The 17,602-nt window shown below is 40.0% G+C and overlaps 1 protein-coding gene across 2 annotated transcripts in view; it reads left to right on the top strand.

Annotated features, from left to right (window-relative positions):
* The first annotated feature begins 1,048 nt into the window (after positions 1 to 1,048).
* Positions 1,049 to 17,602, top strand: part of NCEH1 (neutral cholesterol ester hydrolase 1) — a 69,294-nt gene continuing 52,740 nt past the window's right edge. The window contains exon 1 of one of the 2 annotated variants that reach the window (XM_006068412.4): positions 1,049 to 1,387. In XM_006068412.4, coding sequence (XP_006068474.1) covers positions 1,250 to 1,387 — 138 coding nt within the window. In that variant the 5' untranslated portion in view covers positions 1,049 to 1,249. The remainder of the gene's footprint in view (positions 1,388 to 17,602) is intronic. The other variant, XM_044944696.2, reaches the window with a different exon arrangement.

Consider the following 17,602-nt stretch of genomic DNA (forward strand, 5'->3'; position numbering starts at 1 on the left):
GAAGTGTACCCTTCACATAAGTATTTTCTTCCAAACTTTGAATAAGAAGCCAACTTTCTCCCAATAATCTCATTTTCAGCCCCCAATTTATGATTATTTTATTACTTTGGGTTAGGTTAAATTTAAATTACTATATTAAGTTGCAAAATTATATGTGCCAGATGTTTTAAGGCCTTGATCAATAGCTTTGGAGTTATTCTCTAACCACCTCCTTAAAACAGTTCTTCCAAATTTTTCCTTCTGGATCTTTGGTTGTAATTCTGCTGAAGTTCTCTCTCTCTCTCTCTCATTTTATATTCACTCCCCTCCCCCTATCTTTAATAGGAAATCTGGATTCAAATACTTTTTCTGTTACCACTGACCCCCTGAAAGAATTTTTTTCACATAGTGTTTCCCATTTATTTCTATTAGTATAGACTCCTAGATATTTATTTTATTTAATGGTTTATAATCCATTAGTATTATTTATTTTGATGCTAAAATTATCCCAGTTTTTGACATTGGAAGACCCTTAAAGCTGCCAACTGTGCCCTTTTGACCAAGTTCTCATCATTTTTTAGCACTTCCTCATCTTCTAGATCAGGTTCATCCTGTTCTTTACCTGCCTCAGCCCTACAATCAGTCTTTTCTCCAAGGAGCCATGGCAGAGTCATGGTTCTTTTTTTTTGGAGAATGAGATCTGGAAACCCAGATTTGTGTGCTTGATGTATTATACTACTGGCTTATCATTCGCTTGAGCTATAAGAATTTGTTATCTTCTCTCACCACATATCAGATAGGCTTTACATTCCATTGCAAATCTGGCTGTAGAAGTCAGTGGATTTTTATTGTTATCATTTTATTATCATTCTCACATCTGACTCCATTTTGAGTCAAATGTGCTTTAGACAGACAGAAACTTAATGCACTTAAACTATTCTGGGACTGTTTCCGTTTGGAAACCTGCAGAAGGGAAGCCCTTGGTCACTGGTGTGCAATACACACCTGTGTCCTCCGGAGACCGCTGTTCTTCGCCCAGCACAGCCCCACAGCTTTCTCAAACCTGGAGTGTCTGCAACACTTTGCAAGGACACAGTGGAGGGGGCAAGTCAGCGCTCCGACTTCCTCCCGACGCCGCCTCTGATTGGCTCTGGGCATACAAGAAACGGGTGAATGAGCGGCTGGCCCTCGCAGAAACTTGCTTGAGGTCTTTGGGTGGTATTGCCCTTTCCTCCTCGTCCGTCCGGCAGGCCCGCCGAGCCGGAGGAGGATGAGGTCGTCCTGTGTCCTGCTTACCGCCCTAGTGGCGCTGGCTGCCTATTACATCTACATCCCTCTGCCCAGCTCCGTCTCCGATCCCTGGAAGCTGATGCTGCTGGACGCCACTTTCCGGAGCGCACAGCAAGTGGTGAGACGCAGCCCAGGGCTGATTCTCTGTCCCTTCTCTTAAGCAATATTTTAGGGGGAAAGAGAATTTCCGGCCTTTGTCCCGTGAGATGGATATTTTTGTGGCGCAATAAGGCTATTGCTTTTTAAAGTGGTTCAGGCTGACATTTTCAGGATGTCGCATTCGCTTCTTGGCTAGCAGCGGGTTAGGTCTGTGTGTAGGTCTTTGTCTGTGTTGATACCGGAGAAGGAAGTTCTTGAGCAGAATTTGACGACTGTTTAAATCCTTCGTCTTTCCTAAATGTCACCTTCTATCTTGGTTTGCAACGTCAAAAATCAAGCTTCCAGCGTTTTATAACCCACCCCTCCCCCATTTTGTTCTCTTATAGAGGGCGGCAGAGAGCCAGTTAAGTGTTGTAGGAAGGCTCTGGTTCCTGGGAATGCAGCCACCTTAAGAGCAGACTTGGCACGGTGATCTCGTACTGTGTCCGACATTGGAGCCCTCCTTTGCCACGGGCAGCAGCCTGGGCTCCCACAGTACTTAGGGGACGGCACAGATCTGCACGTCATGGCCGACACTCCTCAGCTCAGCCCAACAAAGGAGGCAGAGAGGCCTGGCTGGCTGCGGGAGAGGCTGTGGAGGTAGTGACAGCAGGTGTTTGCATGATGCTCTTGTTTTGCGCCTGCCCTGCTGCGTTTCATGTATGTCCTTAACTGTAGAAGAGCTAACCTTTGCCTGAGTCAGGATATCCAGGCTTAGCCTGGCAGGGTGACCGTTCTCTTTCCTGTACCATGAGTGTATATTTTTTTTAACCCCGTAGACAGAAAAATGTAACTTTCTGGTTTATTCTATGTAAGAGGCATTATTTTTAGTGCCAGACAATCTAAAATCTAAACTACAATCAGCTGTCAAGTCTGAGCCCTATGACTGAACAGGGTTTTCTGAGCATCCTGCTCTATCTAAACTCCTGACCCTCCCCCCAAACCGAGATTCCTCCCCTCCTCCAACCTTGGGCTTTAACCTCAGGTTATTTTTGTAAATTCCTTTAAAGAATGACAACTAGGGAGAGAGAGAGAGAGAGAAAGAAACAAACAGGATTTTCCTAGAGGATTGATATTCCTTTTCCCTGTGCATTCCAACTGTGTGTAGGATTACCTAGTCTCTGAGGCGTTATCCTATCACAAATCCCTTAACTAGGGTATTATAGCACATTTCTAGGAAGATTTTGCTTTTCTTGAATCCAGCCACGTTTCCACCCTCAAGTCCCGCATTTTCTCTTAGGAAGGGTCTATGAGGCAATAGAGCCTCTTCCTTCCCTCCTGCTTACTACAATGTTGACAAGACGAAAGAATGACAATCCCCTTCTCTAGCATTGGCTCCAAGAAAGGCAGTCTTGTGCAGGATGCTCTGCAATCACTCTCTTCCTCCAGAAATTTTGTAGCTGGGGAGTAGCACCCTTTAAAGATTCTGGGATACAATGATATTTACCTGGGTGGCTTAAATGGCCTTCTACAGTAAAAAGAATAATGCCTAATGATAAGAAAAACAGAAAGAAATAAAAAATAAGTCAAACTACTGTGTTGGCCACAGAGATTATTCTTGCCTTTCTGATCCAAGGAAATCTTCCCTATCATAAGTAATTTGAAAAAAGCCATGATTGGACAAATGTCTTTCTTCCCCAATAAAGCAACCAGTCCAGTAAGGCCTCTGGGCCTTACAGTCATCTGCAGCATGTGCCCTTAGCTGGTGTTTGGGAATGATAATGTAATAGTGCCAGGTCACAGAGACAGATAAGGTAGCAGAGTATCCTCACTGGACACTGTGGCTGGGGTTGGGTTAGCACACAAGTGGTTCTTATCATTTGTCTTCAGAACTGTAAAACATCAGAAAGATCATTCAGCCCACAAGAAAGCATATTCTACCCAGGAAAGCAATTTACCAGTGTCACTTCAAATTGTCCTGGGGAAAAGGCAATGTGTTTGACACTTGGTAGTAAACAGAGCATGACTGTTAGTCATGCCTCCCTGAATCCCTCCTCAGCCAGGCCACTTGCTGGCTGCGAGGCCAGCCCATTAACTAACCTTCTCTGACCCTCAGCTTTCCTTGTATAGTAGGGCTGATAGCTTTTGATGCTTTGTAAGAGTGCTGTAATGTATTTTAATGGCTGGAATTGGTTGTAGTTATTCTTCTAAGTGGACTTCCCTGATGGCTCAGACCGTAAAAGCGTCTGCCTACAATGCGGGAGACCTGGGTTCAATCCCTGGGTTCGGAAGATCCCCTGGAGAAGGGAATGGCAACCCACTCCAATATTCTTCTAAGTATTGTCCCAAAGGGCCACTGTGGGTTGTGGGGAAAATCTATAGTACTGCTCAACTTTGTTGAAACAATAAAATAAACATAAACTAGAAGTAGACTACCTCATTGAAACCTGGAATGCTACCACTAAATTGCCTGGCATAAAGTTTGTTGCCCACATCACTTTAGTTTGAATTGATTGGCTTCATTACAAAAGCTACTTCATAGGTAAGGCTTGGTCAACTTCTTAATACAGCAGGCACCTGCCTAATATCAAGAAATGTGAAGGCTTGGGACTTCCCTAGAGGTCCAGTGGTAAGATTCTGTGCCTTTCACTGAAGGGGGCATGGGTTTGATCCCTGGTTGGGGAACTAAGATGCCATGTGGTGTGGCCAAAAAAAAAAAAAGTGAAAGCTACTTTTATTCTGTTGTCATTGGCAAATGCTTCACCACTCCCTGTCTCTTCTCATCTCCTTTATCTTCTGCTGATGAGTCAGAGTCATTGAGATTATGTTCATTGTGCTTTTCTTCCTTGGGGTCCTTCAATATTACCTAAGAAGAAGTTACTTAGGATCTTTCTCAAGTCATCTCAAACACAGATGCTACATTAGAGTCACCTAGGAAGCCTTCAAAAATCCTAATGCCCAATTCACAACGTATACCAAATTTATGCAGAATCTCTGGGAGAGGAGTCCCAGGAAGCAGTATTTTAAACAGTTCCCAATGTGATTTCAGTGTGCAGCAAAAACTGAGAACCACTACTGTGTAAGTTAAATACACTGCTGATGTAGATTATATTTTTCTTAAACTGTTCAAGTTATATTGCATACATGTTGCTGGAAAGGAGCCCTTTACATTAGCATGTTTATCAGATTAGTCAGCTGATACTTTGGCTCTAAGGTGATAAAATAGCTAGGCATCTTTCAGTGTGATAGCAAAGCCATCATAAGACTTGGACAGTGGAAAAACACAGACAAAAATAGTCTGGGAAGGGCAATGGAGAGAGATGTAGATGAAGACTAGGGGAACAAAATGAAGGAGTTTGGTGGACATTCTGAAGATATTTCAAAATGCTGTGCAAGCAAAAATTTTTATAAAATGGTAATCCTGATACAGGTAGAGATACTGAGAAGTATACACTGCTGGAAAAAAATGTAAATTTTAACAACTTTTTTGATGGCAGTTTGGCAGTGTCCATGGGAAGCTGTGGAAGTATTTATTCTTTGACCCAACAATCCCTCTGGATGAATTCACATAATTATGCATATAGTCAAAGCTATAGCTATAAAGATAGAAACATTTCATAGGTACAATAATCTTTTTAAACTAGTCCAAAATCACTGCCATATATGACATATATGAGAGAACATTCAGCAACCTTTCTTTTCTTTTTTTTATTTTCAGTGTTATTTTAAAAAATTTAAGAACTATAAAAGACTATGTAAATATGGTAAACCCATATTTTGGAAACTCTGCAGTCAAACAATTAAGTTGTGAAAATAAAGTTTAATGATGTACAAGTGATTTATACTGAGCTTTAAGTGAGAAAATGCTACAAAAAGCATATATGCCGTTATACCATTTGAAATATCTATACATCAAAACAGATAGCTTTATAAATCTATATATAGATGTATAGAAAAAGCTGGACATAATTTAAAATATAGTGCTTTTTTTTCTGGGCCATAAGATTATATCTTCAGGTTTCCTATCTGTATAGTCTAGTTTTTCTGCAATGATCATGAAATAAGAAATTAATTAAAAGCTTTTTTTGTAGTAGGTTTTCTACTTCTAAAGTGGAATTGAAATGCACATACATATCAATGTGATTAGTATTTCAGTAATTGTTCTATGAAGAAAATTATTTTATTTTATTTTCTATTTTGGCTGTGCCATGTGGATTGTGGGATCCAACCAAAGATTGAACTCCAGCCATGGCACTGAGGTACTGAAAGCTTTGGGTCCTAACCACTGGACCACTAGGGAATTCCCTAAAATAGATTTCTTTAAAAAAGGCCTCCTGGATCCTTTGACCACTATCATGATAGCAGGTTTCATGTGCAGTCACTTAGATGTAACACAGATTGAAAGCTTAGTGTGTGAGTCCGACCCACAGAAATTGCAGCTTAGTACGATGAAGAAGCTATGCTCACGTATAGCTATTAAAAAGGCAAGCGCTGACAAGTATTACAGAAGAGGTACAGTTACAGGAGCTCATAGGAGGGAGTGGTTTTGTACGGTTTAGAGGGGGTGGTAAAGATGATGACTGAAGGTAATAATGGGCCACAGCATGACTTCTTACCTCAATCACCTCTTAACTTTCTAGTTCTTACCCTACGTATCCTTTCAGTGACATAATGTAAAAGAGAGATTATTGAAGCTGATATTTCTGCTGAATGCTTCCCCTGTTTCTTATAAATGACAGTGATTTTGGACTAGTTGAACAAGGTATTTCATCCTGTAAAATGTCCTCAAACTTGCTGAAATCGAATGTGACCTCACCTGAATTCTCTGTGCATGATGCGCCTTTGGGCTGTGTGGGTATGCTTTAAATGACAGCTCAGCTGGATGTCATGCAGAACCCCAGCTTGGTAACCTTCTTCATGAGCATTCATGAACTGGAATGTTTACTCCTAAATTTAACTTTAAAACACTAGTGTATAATAAGTTTTGCTTATTGCCTTCTAGACTTGCCTTGACACATATTTCTTCATGTAAATTAGAGATTTCACTCACTAAGCACAGTAATTTTTAGCTGATTTAGTGAAATTTTCTTTAAACACACCTGGCAGCAGAATGGCTTTAAGAATAGCTTGAGGGTACAATATTTAATTAGTATTAGTTCTGACAGGTGAGCAAAATGAGTTGGTCTTGGTAGACAGAACCTGCTGGTGGATCCAATCAAATATTAAAGTCAGGTTGATTCAACTACAAGTGTGTAAGATAATGCCTAATTTGTAGTTCTCCTTTTAATTCTTTATTTTTTAAACTTTTTATTTTGTATTGAGGTTTAGCCAGTTTCCTTTTTACTTTTCCTAAAACTCTACAAATATGGCTCTAAGCACAGAAATGCCAACCTTATTACTTTATTTTAGTGTGATATCCTATTGCTAACATGTGGCCTGAGCTTGATATGAAAATATTTCTGAGGTGTGAAAGTGTAATAATCGTTCTTAACCATCCTATTAATGCACAATTAGTTCTTTTAAATTAGTGAGCATATGTTTACTTTTACTGACAAATGAAACTATACAGTAACTGTCTACCATTTATTTTCTCCTTCATTTATGTTTATAAAGAAAGACGTGTAATTAAATTTCATGTTGACAGGCCTAACTATCTTCCCTACCTAGTCTAAGATGTGTCATAGTATGAAATTTTAACAGTCTTTTAGTGTTTCCAAAATAAAATCGATATCCTAGCTTAATATCCTATCCTTAATAAAGTTAAAATTCCAAAGTCATCATTAATTCAATGAACAACAATGCTAGGAGTTGATGAAGCAATAAAACACATGTCTAATCTTTACAAGTTTACAGTCCAGTGAAGGGAGATAAGTCTACTGACAGTTACAGAATGTGATGTGACCTGAATGATAGAAGAATTATGATAGAGGCATTTATGGGTTGCTGCCTTAAAAAGGACACCTAATGTTAACCTGTGGAGAAGGAAATGGCAACCCACTCCAATATTCTTGCCTGGGAAATCCCACGGACAGAGGAGCCTGGCAGGCTACAGTCCATGGGGTCCCAAAGAGTCAGACATGACCGAGCAACTAAACAACAACAACAATGTTGACCTTGGCATCAGGAGCAGATGTTTCCCTTTCACACTGATATCAGCTCTGGATTATCAAGGCTGAGTGAGCATTTAGAGTAAAGAAAAGTCGCTCGGTCATGTCCAACTCTTTGCAATCTCATGGACTGTAGCCTGCCAGGCTCCTCTGATCATGGGATTTTCCAGGCAAGAATACTGGAGTGGGTTGCCATTTCCTTCTCCAGGGTATCTTCCTGACCCAGGGATCGAACCTGGGTGTCCCACACTGCAGGCAGACTCTTTATCATCTGAGCCACCAGGGAAGCCCATTTACAGTAAAAATAACGTCTGTTAAGCATATCCTGAGCATTTACTCTGTGCCAGATACTGTGCTGTGTGCTTTACATACAGTTCATTTAGTTTGTGCTATAATTCTATGAGGTAAGTGTTCTTATTTTCCTTATTTTACAAAGGAGGAAACTGAACTGTAAAGAAAAGTAACTTGCTTTTGATAACAAAACTTGTAAGCGGTGGAGCCTGTGTTACTGTGAGTTTAAGAGCTCAAACGTTGTGCTAGGTTGACTTTCCATAAGAGCCAGCTGAGTGAAAGAGGTGAGGAAGAGAAGAAGGAGAGAAAGGAGGGGGAAAGGGCATCCCAGACAAAGGGAATGTTCCAGTGGGAGAGGATGGTACAACCTAAGGCCCTAAAAGTAGTTCCGAGTGGCTGGAGTGTAAAGCTCAGAAGTCAGAGAGGTGAGGTCGAAAGGAAGCACAGGCCAGGTAATGAAGGGTTCTGTGGGCCAGGAAAGAGCCACTGAAAGGATTTTAGCAGGGAAATCACATGGTCAGATCTGTATTTGAGAACGGTTTTCTCAGTGGCAGTATAGAGACTAGAGTTTAAGAAAATAAATGAGGGCAAAAGACCACTTGAGAAGCCATTATCCAGATGAGAGGGGAGAGCATGAACTAATAAAATGGGACGGGTTTGGAGTGAGGCTGGCCAGAGTTGCTGACTGCAAGAGTGAAGGAGAGAAAGGAGTCAAAGATGACTTCTGGGACAGACTCTGCAGTAACTGGGTGAATGTTGATAACAAGCCTGATTAGGAAAAGGAGCAGGTCTGAGAGTGAAGGTCATAGAGTTTGGTACCTTGCTTTGAAGTGTCCATGGGACCAGTTTAAGTGTAGCTGTTCATAAATAGTTTGCATATATAAGACCAGAATTTGGGGGAGAGAGAGAGCGCTGAGCTTAAGATATGGGCTTGGCAGAGGTCAGTGAATGGGTAATGGTGCAAGCAGTGGGAATGAATGTGTTTAGAGTGAGAGGAGGATGGGGGGATCCTACCAAGAAAACCCCAGGAGCTCACCAGTGAGAGGAAGAGAAGGCCAGCCCTAAGAGAATGAGACCCTGAAGAACATAATTCTTTGGTTATACCTTACATTTTTATAGCACTGCAGGTTTTACAAAGGGTTTCACTTACATGATCTCATTTTATTTTTACAATAAATAACTGGCTGACATTAGTTATTTCCATTTGTTGAGTGAGGAAACAGGTTCTGAAAGGGTCAATGACACTCCCAAGTTCACATGAGTAATAGTGGCAAAACAGGACTGGAATGAAAATTGCTAGACTCTTAATTTCGTGTTTTCATGGCTGGGCCAGGTGACCTGAAAACAAAGTCCTGCATGATGGATTTGCCCGTTTTTGTCTCTGGTGCTGTCTCTCTGACAGGTACTCATAGCTGCAGGGATGCATGTGAGTATGCTCATGATAACTTTATTACGGGTACATTGTATCCTGACTTTTTTTTGACCTCCGGCTATTAAATAAATCTACGCTGGTGTTTTCCAGACTTTTTTCCTGTAAGAGATTTGATGACCTTTGTAAAACACGCCAGGGGAACATAGAGGAAATACTAGGGGAATCTGTAAGAACTTGAATGACAGAATTCACAGGACTCATAAAGAAAATTATACAAAGGGTTCTCAAAGAGAATGCCAACTCTGATAGATTTTGAATAGTTATAAAAAATGCTTTCAAGTTCTTACCTCTATGAAACACCTAACTTTCAGTGTCTTACAGCTCATCTGTAACCTGTTAGCAGCCTACCTGTTGGCTGCTAATAGTACAGCCTGCAAACTGTAAGGAAGCTCTCTTTGCTATGGTTTGTATCCTCAGTCACTCAGTCATGTCCAGCTCTTTGCTACTACATGGACTGTAGCCTGCCAGGCTCCTCTTTCCATTGAATTTTCCAGGCAAGAATACTGGAGTGGGTTGCCATACTCTCCTGCAGGGAATCTTCCCAACCCCAGGGATTGAACTCGAATCTTTTGTGTTTTCTGCATTGGCAGGCAGATTCTTTACCACTGTACCACCTGGGAAGCCCTATAGTTTGTAACTCTTTAAATACATGTATATTGCTACTAAACACAGAGAGATTGTCCCCAAGTGGCATGTACCTAGGGTAGCCTCAAAGTTGCATGTACCTAGGGTAGCCTCAAATTTTATTTTTCAAACCATGCCATGTCTGAGAGTAATAGGGGTTGCTATTGATAATCATGACAGGACAACCATTTTAAACCAGAACTATTCCCAGACGAATTTGGACATATGCTCAGCCTGCATTTATGTGATGTGCATTCATCAGCATAATCACCTCAAAGTTCCATAAGGAATGATTGCTGTGCTCCCTGCTCTGCTCAGAGTTTACTGTTAATCCTCCAGGGAACCAGCTCCCACCCCTCACACCAGGTGGAATTCCTGTTCTCTAGGATAGTGGCAGAATGAAAGCACTAAGTTCTTTGGCACTTAGGGCCTGCTCCAAACTGGTACCACTCTGCTGAATCTAGCCTCACAGTGTCCCCATGACCATCCCGACACCTCTCCGCCTGTTGTCACCTCTGCCTTACATGCCCTCCCACCCTCTTACTTTAGCCAACACCCCACACATCTTTCAACACCCACTCAAAGATCATTTCTTTTGGAAACTTCCCCTCTTCCCCAGTCAACCTTCATCTCTCTCTCCTTCATACACTGCTAGCATTTTGTTTTTCTTTTATGGCCTTTGTATGTTTCCTAATGTTGCTATTTCTTTACCTACAAACTCCCCACCAAATCATAAGCTTCCTCACCTATCATAGACATAATTTTTCTCTTACTATTTTGGTATTTTTGTTTTTTGGGTTTTTGAGTGGGGAGAGGGGTTTGAAGATAATGTGTGGTAGAGGAAGTAAGAATTCATAGTTCTGCTTTCTTTCAGTCCTCCCTGTTACTTCATTTGCCCCAAACATCAGAACTGGTGCTTTCTTGTGCTTCTGACTCTGAACTTATCCCAAAATGGCTTTTTGTTGTCCTTTGCAATTTTTTTTTTTGGTTTGTTTTTTGCAAGCCTTGCTGTTTTCTAGGTTTCTGATTTCCTCAGAATATTTTTGTAGATTTATGGCTGTTTTTAAACTTGTAATGAATCATGTGTTTCTAGCTAAGTGTTAGTTATATCAAGGCCACCTCCTTAAAAGATAACTGGCAAATTCCCACATTTATTTGCTATCATTCTCTTTTTCTCTTTTTCTCCAGAATGGATAATTGATGAATGCCCCATGAGAAATTAATTTGACCGACACTCTTCTGTGCCACCTGTCCTATAATATTGTCCCTGCCCTGGGACACAAATTACCTTTTACTTGACCATTCTGAAGTCTACTTTCCTAAAACACAAGATGTTTATTTCACTGTTCCTACTTTATGCATCAGTTCTAAAAATAGAGTCACTCTATCCCAAGGTTTCAGTCACTTCCATTTCATGGCTCTTGGAGAGAAGCAAGTCCAGAGGAGCCGTAATCCCTGCTTCCTTGATTTTCTTCACAAGACAAATCAATTTTGCTTTTAAAAGATGATTGACTTTTAATAGAATAAGATTACTGGTAGGTGCCTGCATAATAATAGATACACTTATCGAATGATAAACACAGTCGCCTTGTGAAATAGTAGTTAATGTCCTCAGCTAAGGGAGACAGAAACTCAGTGAGGTTGAGTGGTTCACAGACATAGGACTGCCTGGGAGGCTGGCTGTGAACCTGGCCTGCTGGATTCCATAGCCCTTTCAGCTGTCTTCCACAGCTTCCTGTTAGATTGTTCAGTCTCTCTTTTTTCCCCTTCTTATTCCGCCCACAAATCTTTTGTGTAAATCCACATTTAAAAAGCATCTCGTGGGCAAGGAGCCTGCTATGTACTGTTTACAAATTTTAGTCCTAGAGGGTTTTAGTATATGTTATACACTGGAAAGTGTTCATTGGTAAATAAGACTAGGAAATGCTGAGTTAAACAGAGTTAATCAGGGTTTCTTTTTTAATGGTGAAACATTTCAGAATCCCTATCATACTGACATGTATTTTGAATTTTAAAGAAAGAATATTTAGTTGAGTCCCATATTTAATTGACTATCAATCCTTATTTGAACCTCATGGTACTGACGGTATATTTACAGAGTTTGGGGGTCCATTTTCATAGTGTTCTAGAGCATGGATCTGGGGGTCAGGGAGACTTGTGCTCAAATCCCAACTTGAGCTATACTAGCTGTGTGATTCTGACCTTGTATTTAACCTATGAGTGTTTCCTGATCTAGTAACATGATCTTAGCTCCTAAAGTTATCTTGAAGGTTGCAAATGATAATGTATACAAAGCTTTATTGTTTGTCATCACCCCACAGTAGTTAATATGTAAAACGCTTGAATAATAACCCACAAAAAATAAATATGTTTGGTCCTAATCTGATTTTTGGCAGTCATCTGCAGTATATTCCAATAGTAGTGTACAGTTTTTTATTTTTTAATTTTCACCTTTATTCTTGTCAATCTGCTAATGCTCTCAATTCATGGATTTCTATACAACTGTAGATCATTTTTACCTGGCCTGCTGTTGGCTCCTGCTACTGGGCTTAAATCATAACTTTACCATTTACTAGTCATGAGACTAATTGGGCAAGTTCCTTAAACTCTTAAGTAACTTAAAACTTAAAAGATTTAGTTTCCTTATCTATAAAAGTGGAATAATGACAGTGCTTCCCTCGAGGCTTGTTGGTTTTATTGTTCAGTTGCTAAGTTGTGTCCAGTTCTTTGCAACCCCATCAACTGCAGCATGCCAGGCTTCTCGGTCCTTCACGCTGTCCCAGAGTTTGCTCAAACTGTGTTCATTGAGTTGGTGATGCCATCCAACCATTTCATCCTCTTCTTCTCCTTGTGCCCTCAGTCTTTCCCAGCATCAGGGTCTTTTCCAAAGAGTCAGCTTTTTGCATCAGGTGGCCAAAGTATTAGAGCTTCAGCTTCAGCATCAGTCCTTCCAGTGAATATTCAAGGTTGATATCCTTTAGGATTGACTGGTTTGTTCTCCTTGCTATTCAAGGGACTCTCAGAAGTCTTCTCCACACCATTCAAAAGCATCAATTCTTCAGTGCTCAGCCTTCTTAATGGTCCAACTCTCACATCCATTCATGACTACTGGAAAAACCATAGCTTTTACTATCTGGACCTTTGTCAGCAAAGTGATGTCTCTGCTTCTTAATATGCTGTCTAGATTTGTCATAGCTTTTCTTCTAAGGAGCAACCGTCTTTTAATTTTGTGGCTGCAGTCACCATTTGCAGTGATTTTGGAGCCCAAGAAAATAAAATCTGTCACTGTTTTCATTTTTTACCCATCTATTTGTCATGAAGTGATGGGACCAGATGCCATGGACACCATGATCTTAGTTTTTTGAATGTTGGGTTTTAAGCTAGGTTTTTGACTCTTCTCTTTCACCATCATCAAGAGGCCCTTTAGTTCTTCTTTGTTTTCTGCCATTAGAATGGTATCATCTGCATATCTGAGGATGTTGATATTTCTCCCGGCAATCTTGATTCCAGCTTGTGATTTATCCAGCCCAGCATTTCACATGATGTACTCTGCATATAAGTTAAATAAGCAGGGTGACAATATACAGCCTTGACATACTTCTTTCCCAATTTTGAACTAGTTCATTTTTCCATGTCCGGTTCTAACTGTCGCTTCTTGTCCTGCATACAGGTTTCTCAGGAGGCAAGTAAGGTGGTCTGGTATTCTCATCTCTTTAAGAATTTTCCACAGTTTGTTGTGATCCATACTCTCAAAGGCTTTAGTGTAGTCAATGAAGCAGAAGTAGATGCTTTTTGGAATTCCCCTGCTTTTTCTATGATAAATGTGATTGTATATGTAACATTCTTAGCATAGCAATTGGTATATAGTAAGAACGAAAAACCTCTTCCGGTAGTTAAAATTTTGGAGTCTATGGGCTTAGTTTGCTGATGTTCTACCTGGATATGTGAGTCATCATCATAGAGGTAACATATACCATCTAACCATTTCACATATTAACTCAATCTTTATAACAACCCTGTGTTGTTATTAAAGGTCAACACATTTATATTATTGTGTTAATATTATTATTATTATTCCTATATTAAAAATGTAGAGATTATTCCTATATGAAAAATGTAGAGATTGAGGCACAGAGAGGTTAAGTAACTTGCCCAGATTACACGCCTAGAGCCAGAATGCTAATTCAAGCGTTCTGGCTTTGAAGTTAATACTCTAAAAGCTGAAGAAATTGCATGTCTTTTAGACCATTACTGTCTTATGTCAAAGATCTTTGTCAGACTCTGCCACGATATCTGTTGGTTTTAGCATAAGATGTGTCACCTAAAAAGAGTTCCTTAGACTTTAAGAATCTAAGGTACAGTTGGTGACATGACATTTTGTTACATAAATGAAAGTGCTTTCCTTGAATTCTGCCCTGATGTGATCCATCTGACACTTGTGAAGATAGTAAAGAAGCACTTGCAAGCAGGGTTGATACTTTCCTAAACAAAGGGCTTTGAATTTGCTTGAATGATTGCCATGTTTTGGGCTCAGAAATCTGACCTATAAAGTTGGAAAATATGACTTTGACCTTTAAAGTTACTAAAGGCAGATGTCTTCAGCTTGACCACCATAATAAAGGAAATTCACCATGGCCTCTATCATTGGTTTAATTGAGTAATCAGTAAATGTCAGGCTCTGGGGTTATAGCAATTCACAAAACAAATAGCACTTGGCCTTCCTGGAGTTAAAACCCTAAGCCAAAAATATATGGCAAGTAGTATAAAGGAATGGAGAAGGAAATGGCAACCCACTCCAATACACTTGCCTGGGAAATCTCATGGACAGAAGAACCAGTCCATTGGGTTGCAAAAAAGTCAAACATAACTTAGCAACTAAAACAACACCAATATAAAGGAAATATAGGAAATATGGAGAAACTTATTGGCAGGTCAATGTAATTGCAATTCCCTAAAGACCTGAAATCCCCTAAGGAAACAGGGTTGAATAGGAGAGTGGTTTTAGAGTTGGCGAGAAGAGGTGGAGCCAACAAAGGAGACAGAGCAGTCATGGAACAAAGGAAAACTGGGGAAACAGTGTCAAAGAAACCAAAACCCACAAAGTCTCCACCAGGAGGGGGTGGTCAGCTGTGTCAGATTTTTCTGAGAAATGAGAAATCTGAGGATGGACTCAAGCCCTTTCATTAGGCATCCTGGTGGACTTTTTAGTGGGTCAGCCACAAAGTGTACTTTCAGGCAACAGTGGCTTTTACATTTCAGCGTCTCAACCTTTAGCCTCTTTGTTGGAATGATTTCAAGGATGTCTGCCAAAAATAGCATTATAACTTTGGCAGTGTTGTTACTGAGCTATCACTTATGACGGAAAACAGCCAAAAACTCCTTCATAGCTTGTAATTAGAAGAACCTGACATGGAGTTTACCAATGGATATTACTGAGGTGCTAAACAGGTTTATATATAAATATATAAAAATTATCAATATATAACTACCAGTAGTACATTCGGAGAAGGCGATGGCACCCCACTCCAGTACTCTTGCCTGGCAAATCCCATGGACAGAGGAGCCTGGTAGGCTGAAGTCCATGGGGTCGCGAAGAGTCGGACACGACTGAAGTGACTTAGCAGCAGCAGCAGCAGCAGTAGCACATTAAAGAAGTAAATGTATATTTGAAAATAAAAAATATATTTATAAAACTAAGAAACAAGAGGAAATAAAAAGCCAAGAAGCTCTTCTTCCTCAAATGACTATCTTTAAATTTGTGTTTGTTGATTCAACTATGTGGAAACATATATTAAAATCTGGACTCTTATAGACTAAGTAGCTTTTCCTGTCTGCTTTCCAGGGAGGGTCACACCAGATGATTTCCTGGCTCCCTAAAAGCATGTTTTGGGAGAAATTTTTGCTTAAAAAGTTGGACTTTCATTTGATTGTTGTCAGTGGTTAAATGTCTTCTGCCATTATCTACCCCATCCCCATTTTTTGTTTTTGTTATTTCCATTTTCAGATTTTGGAGAACCTGAAACAATCCTGGGTAGCATGTTTTAAGTTCTATATACTTGTGATCCTTAAAGGTGTCTCCTTAAAGATTGGTTCCTGTGGTTTTTAGTGCGTGTGGGAGAGCTGGGTTTCCTTAAGGTCTTTTGTAACCACTGAAATAATGCTTAATATATAGTGTTATGTTCTGTTACACTTCTTCCTCTTTCTGTTTATGGAGGAAGATGGTGCATTGTGCTTTCTCTAAAGTGCCAGTATGCTTTCAGCAATTTATTGATCACCCAGGAGGTGTCACACACTGTAGAGACCTTGAGGTGCTCACATTTCTAGTTTGGAAAAACCAAGGAAACACTTCCAACAAGGCCTACTAAGTGTTATGGTTCGTGGTACTTAGTGGGTGCTGTGGGAGCCCAGCAGAGTAGCCTCTGTGTGTGTGCCAGGGGGGACTCAGGCAGAGGATCCCAGAGGGAGTACAGGCTCAGCTGAGTCTGGAAAGATGAAAAGAAGCACATCACACAGATGTGGAAAGAAGGGCATTCCAGGAAAAGAAAACAGCAGGTGCAAATCCCTGAGATGGGACAACATGGACACATACCCAGGAGTTATTTCTTTTGTATTTCAGAGAGATATGAAACTTGTAAAGGAGATCTTTGCATAACAAGGACATAGGTGGAACTAGTCTCAGTCTTGTGTCGTTAAGATATATTTCAGTTTTAATTATGGTAACTTTAAGTAAGCCAATATGATAATGAAAACATACAACCAGTATATGATTTTTCAGGAAAATGTACTACTTGGTGAAATAAGCTTTAAACTACTTATTAAAAATATTCTGTGTTACAGACTAGTAGAATAACATTTAAATTCTAGTGGCCAAATACATAATTTGATTGAAAAACAATTTGTCTTTCTACTGTTGTTTGGTTTTAGACGCTTTTTGCCTTAGACCAACTTAAAGAAATTTTTGTTTTTCTTGTTATGTTCCTAAAGTGCTGCTTCAGAAAGTATTTCTTTGCTTAAGGTTTGAAAGAAACACTGCAGTTGTTGGCAGCTGTGGTGCCTTATGAGATGAGAACTTCTTGTATGTTCATCAAACGGGTTAGGTGTCTGTGATTAGAAACCTCTTGTTTTAACCACCCAGTCTAGTTTCTATCTCACCTCCTCTCTTGTTCTACCCTGATTTTTTTCCTCTATAGAACATATTGCTATTGGCGATTGTTTCTTTTAATCCTTCTAAGTAATTTCTCTCTCTAAGTAATGGTCTCCCCTGCTAGGTTGGAAGCTTTGTGAGGGGAAGAAGGAAGTCTGTGGGCTTCCCTGCTGTGTACCCAGCTCCTAAAAGTACCTGGCAGAAGATAAATACTCTCGTAATTGCTAAGTGAATTGATGATAAGTAATTCAAAGCCCCTGGACAGCTTCCACAATAAAGAGAATTGGTGATAAAAACCAGACAGGATGTTGAGCATCTTTTCATGTGTTTGTTAGCCATCTGTATGTCTTCTTTGGAGAAATGTCTATTTAGTTCTTTGGCCCATTTTTTGATTAGGTCATTTATTTTTCTGGAGTTGAGCTGTTGGAGTTGCTTGTATATTTTTGAGATTAGTTGTTTGTCAGTTGCTTCATTTGCTATTATTCTCTCCCATTCTGAAGGCTGTCTTTTCACCTTGCTAATAGTTTCCTTTGATGTGCAGAAGCTTTTAAGGTTAATTAGGTCCCATTTGTTTGTTTTTGCTTTTATTTCCAATATTCTGGGAGGTGGGTCATAGAGGATCCTGCTGTCAGAGAGTGTTTTGCCTATGTTCTTCTC

The sequence above is a fragment of the Bubalus bubalis genome, chromosome 1, assembly GCF_019923935.1.
Source record: "Bubalus bubalis isolate 160015118507 breed Murrah chromosome 1, NDDB_SH_1, whole genome shotgun sequence".
Lineage (NCBI taxonomy): Eukaryota > Metazoa > Chordata > Mammalia > Artiodactyla > Bovidae > Bubalus > Bubalus bubalis.